Genomic DNA, 14,231 nt, shown 5'->3' on the forward strand with positions numbered 1-14,231 from the left:
ATTACTAGCAAAAAACAAACCAATGTAAGTCACAGTGTTCCAATATAATTCAGGTTATCACTAAGTTAGGCTTTAACCAGTAATGAACTTATTGGTAATTTCATTTTCACTGGTTACAAGAACATATTCAAAGATTATAACATTTTATCATACATTAGTTTTCTTTTAATCCCCATTTCCACCAAGTGAGCACTGTGTAAATGTGATCTACACCAGCATAGGAGCTTTCCACATCTGTGAGTTCATTTATCTCTGGGGCTTTGGACATAAGTGTTAGTGGAAGGGATCTCACACTATGTGGAAAGGTTTGCATCATGAGAAAAAGGACCTCAGCTCTATATTCACACCTTCCAATCTTTCAAAGAAGTAGAAGGTGGAGGCAAAGTGGCACAACTGCATAAGACACAAGAGCAAAATTACGAGACAAAAGCCTAGAATCAGGACTCAACATTTGTATATCCAGCAGTCTGAAATCGGAACTTGACATTCATTCTCTCATCAGTCACCACCATTTCAACAGCATGAAATCCTTCACCAGCCTGATTGGGCAAGAAGGACATCTCCTCTGAAGGCATCAACTATTTCTCATTTTGCCTCATGGAACTTTGGATCCAAATAGTGAAGGACCTTCCAATCGAGCCATGGCATCGTTTGGGAGTGTAATCAGAGACAATGAACTAGGGAGCAGTGTTAAAAAAAAACAAAAAACCAAAGAACAAAAAGTTTTACCTGGACCATAGTTCACCACAGCTTCCTTCTCTGGGATGAAAATCAACTACTGGGTGCCTTCTATATCAAACTGAGTTCTTGCCAAATCCTTGGTCATGGTCAGGGTACATTTACACTTTCTTTGGAATTGAATCCTTTACAAAACCACCCAAAATGTGAGCAGTGTTAGTGAGGAATGGCTTCCCCAAACATGCCCAATTTGTTTCTTTAAACTGGTGGCACAGGTCCAAGTTAGGGACTAGAAACACTCCTGCATCAGAATCCCTGTAAGTCACCAAAGGAGCAGAGTATATTAAAAATAGATATTCTGCAGCTATATCACATTCCACCCTGAGTTCATTGTAGTGCACATTTGCAGCATCTGTAATGGGCAAGTTCACCAGAAATGAACTTTATTTTTTCCAAATCAACACAGACAGGGACAGCGTTTCTTAAATCATAGGACACATGCACCCAGTTACTTCAGTTAGTTGCACAATTATCGGTGTGCTGCTGTTCACCATTTCAGAGTGGAGCCCTAAACCCACTACTGTTTCCTTGGCAGCATGCCCAATGGTTTGAAGCATCCTCTCCTGATGAGTGAACTGCACTTGAGCTTTTTTCAAGTCGTCATGCAGCAGTGGGGGAAAGTCAAAACTAAAATAAGAAAGGACTCTTTTAGCAAACAGTCATTTGTCCCAAATTCCTTGATAAATCTGAGCTACATCCTGGAGAACAAAACTAATATTCAATAATGTGATGAAATGGCCTTCAGGAGAGAGAGAAAAAGCAACAACACAGAGCAGTATAAGTCACTTTCTCTTTCATACAAAATGAAATTCCAGAGCAGGTTACATCTGATTACTCAAAAATGATCAGGAGAGTAGATTCCCCCATCATTTTCTCCTCTGATCCATTCAAACCTGCTTCATTCAACAGCACTTCATTATTATGGAGTCGTGTTATTTACAAAAATAATTAGCAACATCATAATGGGGAAAAACTGCCACCCTTCTCATCTGCTAACAATCCCAGATCAGCAGGAAAATGTCCAGAAATGGCTTTGCCAATAGATGGAAACGAGGATAGAATGATCACTCTGTGTTTTGGATCCACTGGAATTCTCCATCCAGGTCTGTGACACTTGCATCTCTAGCTCTAATGAGTTGGATTTATGATCAATTGGAGGGACTCTTTGGGAGGTGGAGGGGTAGAATAAAGGGAGGATAAACACCATTGTGGCTCACACAGACACCAGCGCTGCTGGAGGGAACAGGCATAGTGACTGTAATGGAGAAGGAGGGAATCCATCCGACTCAGCCCATTTCCTTCCGCTGTCACAAAGGCCGAAATGATACATTTGTCTCACTCCTGCTCCTCTTCTTTGTTATACTGAAATATATTTTAAATATGAAAAATGGTGAAAAGAATGGACCACCTGCTGTCCAGCACAACCTGGACCAGCATGAGAACAACTGAGAATGGGAATCTGTTGCCAAAGGAGGAACCTGGTGACTAACAATCACTCTGCTAGTAGGGTGACAGTATGAATGTGATGCTCAGGGCTTGTTTAGAGTATGAATATTGCTGTCGATTAGGACATGTCAAAGGGGAAGGTGCTAGCTAACCCCAACCATTGTGCCTGGGCTATGTCAACACGGCAAAGCTCTCTGTGTGTTTACATTACGATAGCTACCTCGATCAGGCCAACTCCATGGAAAATCCTAGAGAAGACAAAGCCAAGGTCGATTTTTGCTCAGTGTAGCTACTTGAGGTCACTCCCATTTCCCCCAGCTGGGGCTGATGGATATTCCTGGCAGGAGGGAGAGACACTCCCATGACTCACAGGAGAAAATAATTAGTAGTAAGGACCACGGGATTCATCCCAGAGAAGGGTGACCTGCAAAAAGAAAAGTGGGCAACTCACCTGAGGGAGTGAGAGAACATGGTGATGCAAATGGTGCAAACAGCCCTAAAAGGTCACTATGTAAGAATTAGCAAATGTCCTTTTAAAAATGTATTTTCTCTGCCCTACATAAAGTTTTTATGCTGTGTATCTCCCTTGTGAAGGGTCTGATGTCTATTAAGGTGTGAGCTCCGGATGAAACTTTTCCCGCACTCACAGCATTCATAGGGTCGCTCTCCTGTGTGGATTTTCTGATGATTAATAAGCACTGAGCTCCAAGTGAACCGTTTCCCACACTCACAGCATTCATAGGGGCGCTCTCCTGTGTGGATCCTCTGATGTTTACTAAGGTCTGATTTGACAGTGAAGCATTTCCCACACTCACAGCATTCATATGGTCTCTCTCCTGTGTGGATCTTCTGATGCCTAATAAGGGATGAACTCCGAGTGAAGCTTTTCCTGCACTCACAGCATTCATACGGTGTCACTCTTGTGTGGCTTGTCTGATGTTTAATAAGTTTTGATTTCTTACTGAACTGTTTTCCGCACTCACAGCATTCATATAGGTGCTCTTCTGTGTGGATTCTCTGATGATTAATAAGGCCTGAACTCTGAAGGAACGTTTTCCCGCACTCACAGCATTCATAGGGGCGCTCTCCTGTGTGGATTCTCTTATGATTAATAAGCGCTGAGCTCCAAGTGAACTTTTTCCCACACTCACAGCATTCATACGGGCGCTCTCCCGTGTGGATCCTCTGATGTTTATTAAGATCTGATCTGGCAGTGAAGCGTTTCCCACACTCACAACATTCATATGGTCTCTCTCCTGCGTGAATCCTCTGATGTCTAATAAGGGATGAGCTCTTAGTAAAGCTTTTCCTGCACTCACAGCATTCATAGGGTGTCACTCTTGTGTGGCTTGTCTGATGTTTAATAAGTTTTGAAATCTTACCGAACTGTTTCCCGCACTCACAGCATTCATAGAGGTGCTCTTCTGCGTGGATTCTCTGATGATTAATAAGACCTGAGCTCTGACGGAACGTTTTCCCACACTCACAGCATTTATAGGGTCGCTCTCCTGTGTGGATTCTCTGATGATTAATAAGCGCTGATCTCCAAGTGAACTTTTTCCCACATTCATAGCATTCATAGGGACGCTCTCCTGTGTGGATCCTCTGATGTTTATTAAGATCTGATTTGACAGTGAAGCTTTTCCCGCACTCACAACATTCATATGGTCTCTCTCCTGTGTGGATCCTCTGATGTCTAAGAAGGGATGAGCACTGACTGAAGCTTTTCCTGCACTCATAACACTGATAGGATCTCTCTCTTGTATGGCTTTTCTGATGTTTAATAAGGTTTGATTTCTCACTGAACTGTTTCCCACACTCACAGCATTCATAGATGCTCTTCCCCATGTGGATCCTCTGATGTCTAATGAGGGTGGAGTTCAGAGTAAAGTTTTTCCCACACTCAGTGCATGTGTTTTTTCTCTCTCCTGTAGGTTTTATCTGCTGGGCTGTGATTTGCTTGAGATCCTTGTGAGTTCCTTGACAATAAATGGATTTACCCTCTTTCTCCCTGAGCTGGTTTCTCTGCTCCCTCTCTGGCCTGTGCTCACTCTCACAGGCTCTTCCCTGCACACGATGCCTGGACACATTCCCTTTGGATCTTTGTGATAATCCCCCATGTGGTTCCACTTGCTCGCCATCTTCCTGCTGAGGATTCTGCTCCTCATTCTCACTCAACATCCCAGCACCTGCTCGGATAGAGAGAGGAACCTCAGAAACAGGGATGGAAAAGGGGGAAACAAACCAAAATTAGAGGTGGAGAGACAGAAAAAAAACCTAGTCGCTGAATACTCTAAAACTCTTCTCCATATGGGAGAGAGGAGGGAAGCGATTCTGCCTCCACCTCCCATCAGGGAGGGAACAAAGCAGGAGCCATAGGAAGCCATTTGTGATAGCTGCCCTGAGGATAAAATGCCTCCTGGGGATAATCCTAAACTCCAAGAGCTCATAGGGTCTCTTTAGGGAGTCCCAGCTGTTTCTTTCAGGCACTGAGAGTTCTAGAATTGATTTAATGATTCCTCACCTATGCAGACACTTCTCGGGATCCCCCTTTCCTCAGAGCCCTGGAGATCCAGGACCCATGGCTCCTGCCCTTGTTCCAGCTGGGAGACCACATCAGGTTTGGAAACTGGAAATCCTGTTCAGGGGAAAGAAAACAAGGGAGATCAGGGGAATTCATGGGACATTCATCACAAAGAAGATTCTATTACTTTAACCCCAGCCCATTTTAACCAGTAAAATCCTGGGGGCAGCTCCCTAGGTGCTCAAATGTGCATGAGTAAGGCTAAGATTTTGTCAGGGATATTTTTAGTAAAAGTCACGGACAGGTCACGGGAAATAAAGAAAAATTCACGGATGTCATGACCTGTCCATGACTTTTACTAAAAATATCCCTGACAAAATGGGGATCTGCAGGTCCCCACATTGCCTGTGATGGCTGGGCAGCTGCGGGCTGGCTGGGAGCTCCGGGGCCCCTACCGCCCATTTGGTGTCACAGCTCCAGGTTCCCCCACCCGCTGTGGCTGGATGCTGCAGGCCCCACACTGCCTGCAGCAGCTGGGAGCTCTGCCACCTGCGGTGGCTTGGAGCTCTGGCGGGGTCTCTGCCACCTGCGACAGTGTGGAGTTGCTGGGTTCCCCCGCCACCTGCAGCGGCCAGGAGCCGCAGGGTACCCCCACCGCCTGCAGCTCCAGGGCCCCACTGCCTGCAGCGGCTGGGAACTTGTGGCTTCCTTTGGCAGCCTGGAGCTGTGGGGTTCTCCTTGCTGCCCAGGAGCTCAGGGCTTCCCGTGGTGGCTGGGAGCTGCGGGGTTCCCCCACGGCAGGTGGGGGATACTCCACAGCTCCTGACCTCCGCAGGCTGAAGTTAGAGAGGTCTTTGGAAGTTACGGATTCCCTGACTTCCGCAACCTCTGTGACTAAATCATAGCCTTACTTATGAGGGAACCGGTCGTGGGGGTGGGGGAGGGGGGTGTGGCACTATATGTGAAAGAAAATGTAGAATCAAATGAAGTAAAAATCTTAAATGAATCCACATGTTCCATAGAATCTCTATGGATAGTAATTCCATGCTCTAATAAGAATATAACAGTAGGGATCTATTATCGACCACCTGACCAGGACAGTGAGAGTGACCATGAAATGCTATGGGAGATTAGAGAGGCTATCAAAATAAAGAATTCCATCACAGTGGGGGATTTCAATTATCCCCATATTGACTGGGTACATGTCACCTCAGGACGAAATGCAGAGACAAAATTTCTTGATACTTTAATTGACTGCTTCTTGGAGCAGCTGGTACAGGAACCCACAAGGAAAGAGGCAGTTCTCGATTTAGTCCTGAGTGGAGTGCAGGATCTGGTCCAAGAGGTAACTACAACAGGACCACTTGGAAATAGTGACCATAATATAATATCATTTAACATTCCTGTGGTGGGAAGAACACCTCAGAAGCCCAACACTGTGGCATTTAATTTCAGAACGGGGAACTATGCAAAAATGAGGAGGTTAGTTAAACAGAAATTAAAAGGTACAGTGACTAGAGTGAAATCCCTGCAAGCTGCATGGACACTTTTCAAAGACACCATAATAGAGGTCCAACTTAAATGTATACCCCAAATTAAAAAACACAGTAAAAGAACTAAAAAAGAGCCACCATGGCTTAACAACTATGTAAAAGAAGCAGTGAGAGATAAAAAGGCATCTTTAAAAATTGGAAGTCAAATCCTAGTGAGGTAAATAGAAAGGAGCATAAACACTGCCAAATTAAATGTAAAAATGTAATAAGAAAAGCCAAAAACTCAAAAGGTATTAACAAACTGATTTTTAAGTACATCAGAAGCAGGAAGCCTGCTAAATAACCAGTGGGGCCCCGAGACAATCGAGATACAAAAGGAGCACTTAAAGACGATAAAGTCATTGTGGAGAAACTAAATGAATTCTTTGCGTCACTCTTCACAGCTGAGGATGTTCAGGAGATTCCCAAACCTGAGCCGTCCTTTGTAGGTGACAAATCTGAGGAATTGTCACAGATTGAAGTGTCATTAGAGGAGGTTTTGGAATTAATTGATAAACTTAACAGTAACAAGTCACCGGGACCAGATGGCATTCACCCAAGAGTTCTGAAAGAACTCAAATGTGAAATTGCGGAACTATTAACTATGATTTGTAACCTTTCCTTTACATCAGCTTCTGTAACCAATGACTGAAAGATAGCTAATATAACATCAATATTTAAAAAGGGCTCTAGAGGTGATCCCGGCATTTACAGACCGGTAAGTCTAACGTCAGTACCGGGCAAATTAGTTGAAAAAATAGTAAAGAATAAAATTGTCAGACACATAGAAGAACATAAATTGTTGGGCAAAAGTCAACATGGTTTCTGTAAAGGGAAATCATGTCTTACTAATCTATTAGAGTTCTTTGAAGGCATCAACAAACATGTGGACAAGGGGGAATCCAGTGGACATAGTGTACTTATATTTCCAGAAAGCCTTTGATAAGGTCCCTCACCAAAGGCTCTTATGTAAATTAAGTTGTCATGGGATAAGAAGGAAGATCCTTTCATGGATTGAGAACTGATTAAAAGACAGGGAACAAAGGGTAGGAATAAATGGTAAATTTTCAGAATGGAGAGGGGTAAACTAGTGGTGTTCCCCAAGGGTCAGTCCTAGGACAAATCTTATTCAACTTTTTCATAAATGATCTGGAGAAAGGGGTAAACAGTGAAGTGGTAAAGTTGGCAGACGATACTAAACTGCTCAAGATAGTTAAGACCGAAGCAGACTGTGAAGAACTTCAAAAAGATCTCACAAACTAAGTGATTGGGCAACAAAATGGCAAATGAAATTTAATGTGGATAAATGTAAAGTAATGCACATTGGAAAAAATAACCCCAACTATACATACAATATGATGGGGGCTAACTTAACTACAACTAATCAGGAAAGAAATCTTGGAGTCATCGTGGATAGTTCTCTGAAGATGTCCACACAGTGTGCAGCGGCAGTCAAAAAAGCGAACAGGATGTTAGGAATCATTAAAAAAGGGATAGAGAATAAGATGGAGAATATCTTATTGCCCTCATATAAATCCATGGTTTGTCCACACCTTGAATACTGCGTACAGATGTGGTCTCCTCATCTCAAAAAAGATATAGTGGCACTAGAAAAGGTTTAGAGAAGGGCAACTAAAATGATTAGGGGTTTGGAACAGGTCCCATAATGAGGAGAGATTAAAGACACTAGGACTCTTCAGCTTGGAAAAGAGGAGACTAAGTGGGGATATGATAGAGGTTTATAAAATCATGAGTGGTGTGGAGAAAGGGAATAAGGAAAAGTGATTTACTTGTTCCCATAATATAAGAACTAGGGGCCACCAAATGAAATTAATGGGCAGCAGGTTTAAAACAAATAAAAGGAAGTTCTTCTTCACACAGCGCACAGTCAACCTGTGGAACTCCTTGCCTGAGGAGGTTGTGAAGGCTAGGACTATAACAGGGTTTCAAAGAGAACTAGATACATTCATGGAGGTTAAATCCATTAATGGCTATTAGCCAGGATGGGTAAGGAATGGTGTCCGTAGCCTCTGTTTGTCAGAGGGTGGCAATGGATAGCAGGAAAGAGATCACTTGATCATTATCTGTTAGGTTCACTCCCTCTGGGGCACCTGGCATTGGCCGCTGTTGGCAGACAGGATACTGGGCTGAATGGACCTTTGGTCTGACCCAGTATGGCCATTCTTATGTCCTTATGGATTTAACTTTCCCCATCTCTGCTGGGAATAGGGTTGCCAATTTTGGTTGGATGTATTCCTGGAGATTTCATCACATGACAATCTTTCATTAAAGATTAATCTTTAATTACTGGAGACTCCAGGCCAATCCTGAAGAGTTGGCAACCCTACCTGGGAAAACACACAGCCAGACACTGCTCATCAAAGGGGCTCCTAAAGCACAGAGACAGTAACTCCATGTCCCAGAAAGTTAAGACACCAGCCATAAAAGAAGTCACCTTCGATCAGCTTCTTATTCACAGAGAGAAACCCAGAGACAATGAGAGAGTTGTAGGAAAGCTGGGACCATTGAGCATGGGCTGGTGGGTTCAGTGCAGTAAGGAATAGGAGGGACGGGGGTGTCACTGAATGTCGTATCTCAGGGTTTGTCTACCCTTGAAATACTGTAGCCGCACTGCTGTAATGCGTCAGTGTAGCCACTCCCTACAGCAATGGGAAGGGTTCCCCCATTGGCAGAGGTCATCCACTGCCCCGAGAGGCAGGAGCTAGCTCAATGGAAGCATTATTTTCTGTTTAAAGACCAACTATTCTAACTACTCTCAAATTCATGTTTATTCGGATTGGACAAATTTTTCATGGGCATTCAGGGAAGAGCTAATTGTCCAAATATAGGGTTATTTGATCAAGAGGTTCCTAAAATAGAGCCCCCCCGCCCACACACATCCTACACAGCTTTTTATAAAATTATCTTGCTCTTGTAATTTTGTCTCCCACGGAGCTGGGGCTGAAACTATGGTTCTCATTGTCTCCCAACTGATCTCAGTAACTTAGCATTTATTTCAGTTAATACATGGCACCTACTGCCTCTTTGGGATACCAGTAGTGAAAAAAGCTAATAACTGTAGAATCTGGAATTTAGAACAGCACAAGCTAAACTGATGAGTCAATGCCATTGAAATGCACTAGTGCAGCAAGACGAAATCTCTATGAACTGCTAGAGGATTTCCAGAAATCTGCTGTCATAGTAAAAGGTTGGCTCAAGGGGATATGCTGTGGCCATTGAACCGGATTTACAGTCATGAATTTGAGACTGAGCCCTACCTCTGCTACCTTTCAGACAATGTGTGTCGTGCATCCTGGAGATATTCTTCTAGGAAGTTCTGCCCTCTGATACCAAAATGTTAGGGTTAAGAGTAATATTTTAAAGTGATCTAAAATTCACATGCACATTCTTTCCCAGTCTGCACTTAAAAATTTTGCCAGAATAGCTGTCAGTTAGGAATGTCAAAAATCAACATAGCTACACTAGCAAAAGCTCTAGGGTAGACACAGTTATAGTGGCAAAAAAAAAAAACACATTAAAAAAAATCAAGGTAATTAAATAAACCCATAAACTACAATCATGCAAAGTTCAAATTGCCCTGAGCTGAATCATGTCCTTTCAGCATGTGCATGGCAGCTAAACTTAAACCTCTAAAAACTATGAAATGAAGAGTTAAAGTACATGCCACACCTGCAACACAACCTTGGCTCTGCCCCTTCCATAGCCCTGGAATTGGCACTAGCCACTGGGAATGGTTCAGTAAGGCTGGTGCAAAGGTTTACAAACTACCAAGGGAAGTGGAGAATTCTCCATCTCAGGAAGTTTTAGAGTCAAGACTGGATGCCTTTCTGGAAGACGATTTAGTCAAACACAAGGTATTCAGCTCAATACAGCAGTAAATGGATGCAATTCTGTGTCTTGTCTTATAGAAGAGCTCAGCCTAAATGACCTAATAGTCCTTTCTGGCCAAAAAAGTCTATAAATCTACAACAGAGACAAAGAAGGACTAAAATAACATGTCACTGTTTGTATTGTGTTCCAGAGATTGGAATACCAGCATTTATCTGCATGCCCTCCAGCTGTGTGCACTGAGTCAGCTGTACCTGTAATTGGATGATGGAGGGATTAGTTGGAGCAGTTTGACAGAGCTGTGACTGTGATATGCAGAGAGGTGCATTTGAACCTTGAGGGTCCAAGTATGCCTCATTTCCATGCTGAGTGTTGTAGGTTGTGTCAGTGAAGGTGCACAAGGGTGTGTGCTTGTCCCAGAGATTGTCAGCAGCCTGGTGGCATATGTGTTAGTGGTCTCCAGGGTTCAGTCAGAGCAAAGTGAAAGCAATGACTGAAAAGGAATCCTTGGGGAGAGGGGTGATATCACTTTATAAGTCTGAGATGGTTTGTGTGCCGTAGGCTGTGTTTGACAGCCAGAGAGGTGTCAGAAACTTCTGTTCCCTACATAGGACCTATATCCAAGTTTTGCATTAATAAAAAGAAGATGTTAGACTTTATGCTATACTGCTCCTGTGCTCTGTTTCCAAAGTGTTCTGTAGCAGGGGAGGGCAGAGTGCTAATATGCGTGTCACTAGCATGTTGGGGTGTTGCTGAAACAGGGCAGAGTTGAGGTTGCATTGTGGGGGTGATGTGAACCTGAACTCTTCATTTCCCCTGATAAGAACTGAGGGGACAGGAATCCTTACCCAGCAAGGTCACGTTCTCATAGTTCTCCTGCATGACGTCTCTGTAGAGGGCTCTCTGAGTGGGGTCCAGCAGAGCCCCCTCTTCCTTGGTGAAATACACAGCCACCTCCTCAAAGGTCACCGGCCCCTGAAAGAGCAAGAGCCCCCAACTCAGTATTTGCTGCCCCAGTCAGAACACCACTATTCATTGGGGAAACGGAGCTAATCAAATGGAAGCTCTTGGAGGTCTGCAGTCAACAGAGTCTCACCCCACAGCAGGGTGAGGAAACAAACAGGAAGCCCCTTGTCTCTCTCTGTCCCGGCAGATCCATCACACATCTACTAGCCAGAGACTGATACAGGAGATGGAGCCCCTCACAGGGTCCAGGGAGAGCTCCCTGGTAGGAAGCCCAACACCCTCCTCATTGTGAGGAGCTGGATATGATGGGAGGGGCATCTCCCCTAAGCCGCACTGGTGGGTGCCCCCTTCATATCTCAAAGCCACCATTGTTTAGTCAGGTCAGGCTCCAGCACTGGGAATCTGGTCAATTTTCCTAGCCCCATCTAAGTGGATTGTTTCCTCTTCCACAAATTAGGGCATTTCCACCTTTCAACCTCATGGGTCTGTTCCTAGAATCTAAGCCACGTATTTTCAAAGTCCCAGCAGGTTTGCCTGGCCTCCTCCCTTTCTCCACCCGATTTGCTGTCCCTCTCCCTCCAGGAGGAACCCACCAGCAAACCGTCCAATAATCCCTACCTGAACTGGCTCCATTTCAGCCATTTCTCTTCCCTGTCCCATGGGAGGATGGGATGAGCTGGAGCGAAACATGGACGTCATTCTGCAGCCTGGCAGGGCGAGAAGGGCAACTGCAGATGTTTCAGAACTGGCGTAAGTTAATTTCACATTATGATTCCTGCTTCCACCTGGCTTTTTCTCAGCAAACAGATATCCTAGATTCTGCCATGCTGGGAAAATGCTTGGTCACTTTATTATAGGGTAGACCTGGCTCCTCCCACCAGGGCTAAGCCCACAGACTTTTTTTAAGGGCTTGTCTACACTTACCAGAGGATCGCTAAATTGACCCACTAAATGGACCGCTGATCGCTCTCCCATCAACTCCTGTACTCCACCTGATCGAGAAGAGTAAGGGGAGTCGATGGGAGAGCGTCTCCTGTCGACATCACGTAGTGTGGCCCCCGCAGTAAGTAGATCTAAGCTATGCTATTCATGTAATTCAAATTGCATAGCTTAGACTGACTTTTCCCTTTAGTGTAGACAAGGCCATAGTCTCCCAGTAACAAAGTCTCTGAACAAAATGCTAGAAAAGTACCCCTTCCATGCCCTGTTGCTACCAGAGAACAGCCACCCCCTCCCCACCCTAGAGGCAGCTGTGTCTGAGGGCTCCCCCAAACAGCACCCACTAACCCCAGATCCCTTTTGGGGAATGACTCAGGAGTCAGGACAACAATTTCCCACCTAAACAAGGACAAATGGCTGCAGATAAAATGGGTGGGAAAAGCCTCCCAATCGGAAGAGAATTTAAATTGTTATTTGAGAATTATGGAAAAAATAAAATAAAATGAGAGAATAGAGAGTCAATAATTTTAGGGAAAAGGTGGAAATCTCCAAGGATTTTTTATCCATATATGATAATGAGAGAGAAAAGGGGAAGAACTAGAAGGAATTTTTAATCAATATTTCAGAGGGAAGTGGCACAAACAGGAAAAGGATGCCATTCCCTCCCCCTGCTTACCCCTCCCCCCATTTCCTGACTGCACAAAGACAGTTCAATCTACCACATTTCACACTGTCTTTCCCCTCCCTGCAACTCTGGCTTTCCCCCATCTCTTCCCTTCCTGATACCTCCACCTCCAGTCACACAAAGGGGAACCACTTCTTTCCCCATCGGAATCCCAGCTGTGCCTGGGACAGATCCTGGCTCTAGCTGAGAACAGCAGCTCCGCTATTGTTCTGGCAGGCACATTAACAACTAGAGAGCAGATTCCCAGCGTCTGCAACATCTGAGAATCCCTTGGGCAGAAAGTCACTTGCTTGCCCGTCCCCAGCACTTTCCCCAAGGTCTCTCTCAGTCACCTGGAGTCCCTGGCTCCGGAGTTGATATTGGCGGAGTCCGGGGCTGCACGGGGGGCTAGTCCCACCCTCGGCTGGGCAGGGACCGAGCTTTAACGAAGGTCTCTCCCCAGCACAGACCCTGCTGGGGAAGCAGCAGCTGCTCGTCCGGGGTTTCCAATAAGGCAACGGACTGAGGGAGCAGCGTCTTGTATTTTACAGAGCACCCGCCCCCACGTGCTGCCAGGTGTCTGATCTCTGTGCTTTGTTCTCTGCAAGTCCTGCCTCCTTCTTCCCAGTACCCATCGCTCCCAGGGCTGCAACTAGCGGGAGGTGCAACTGCGGGGCAGCCGCTCCGGGCACAAAGCCGTGGGACGGGGGCAAAGGCTGGGGGGACGCAGGATCGAGACCCGTGTCCCCAGCCGGAGCGGGCTCTCTCCACGGCGGCGCTAGCTCCGGGGCCGGGGCGGCGGACGGGCAGGGCGCTGAGCGCTGCTGGGCTGGCTGCTCCCCCAAGGCCTAAGCATGCTCGTCAGCACCCTGGGCTGCAGCGGATGCCCTGGCTGGGGAACAAGCTGCTGCCTGCTGTTGCCGGGGCCTCAAAGGGGCGGGGGGGGCCGGAGCAAGGGCGGAAATGGGCGGCGGAGCGGGGGTAGCGGTGAAGCCGCTGGAGGCAAGGGCAGGAGAGAGGCTGCGGGGCAGAGTCCGGGACGGGGACGGGGGCAGGGGCAGGCTAGGCCCGGGGGAGGCGCCGCCGGGCAGGGGCAGAACCGGGGGGGCGGGGCAGGGGTAACAGCGACCCCAGGGCTCAGCCGCCCGCCGGGTTTCCAATAACGGGGGGGGGCGAGGGGCTTTTCTGTTTCCCCCGCACAGGAACGTCTCCGCTCAGGTTTCCCGGGGTCCCGCTCCCAGCGGCGCTGCCCGGACCCCGCGGAGCAGCAGCAGGGCCAAGCCCCGGGGCTGAGACTCCCAGCGCCGGCCCCGGCGTCTCTCCGCCAATCAGGGAGCGGGGAGAGGCGGGCCGTTCTGACGCGCACCCCCAATCCGCCAATAGAAGGCCGAGCGTGAGAGAGAGACGTGCGTGCCTCAGCCTGCCCCGGGAGGGACGGCTCCGGAGGGCGGGGTTATGAGTCACTTCTGCTTCCTGTGGCTGGGTACGGCCGTTGCCTTGGCAGCGGGGCACGTCACTTCCGCTCTGAGGAGAGTCGAACGGCACCTGCCACTCTGCTGTGGCGGGGCGCCTG

The 14,231-nt window shown here is 46.7% G+C and overlaps 1 protein-coding gene across 4 annotated transcripts; it reads right to left on the reverse strand.

Annotated features, from left to right (window-relative positions):
- Window positions 1-423: 423 nt before the first annotated feature.
- LOC141978898 (uncharacterized) lies at window positions 424-13,582 on the reverse strand. 4 transcript variants are annotated; one of them, XR_012636442.1, is made up of 6 exons: window positions 13,012-13,582; window positions 11,674-11,783; window positions 10,938-11,064; window positions 4,709-4,822; window positions 2,636-4,373; window positions 424-2,100 (listed from the first exon to the last, which is right to left on the reverse strand). XR_012636442.1 is itself a non-coding variant. In XM_074941249.1 (5 exons), the coding sequence occupies exons 2-5, from the start codon at window positions 11,752-11,754 to the stop codon at window positions 2,740-2,742; spliced, it is 1,956 nt and encodes a 651-aa protein (XP_074797350.1). In that variant the 5' UTR covers window positions 11,755-11,762; window positions 13,012-13,582; the 3' UTR covers window positions 424-2,739. The 4 variants fall into 4 exon arrangements, 3 of the variants coding, with proteins under 3 accessions (XP_074797350.1, XP_074797349.1, XP_074797351.1); XM_074941249.1 differs by having other exon boundaries at window positions 424-4,373; window positions 11,674-11,762; XM_074941248.1 differs by having other exon boundaries at window positions 424-4,373.
- Between the last annotated feature and the right edge of the window lie 649 nt (window positions 13,583-14,231).

The sequence above is a fragment of the Natator depressus genome, chromosome 28, assembly GCF_965152275.1.
Source record: "Natator depressus isolate rNatDep1 chromosome 28, rNatDep2.hap1, whole genome shotgun sequence".
Lineage (NCBI taxonomy): Eukaryota > Metazoa > Chordata > Testudines > Cheloniidae > Natator > Natator depressus.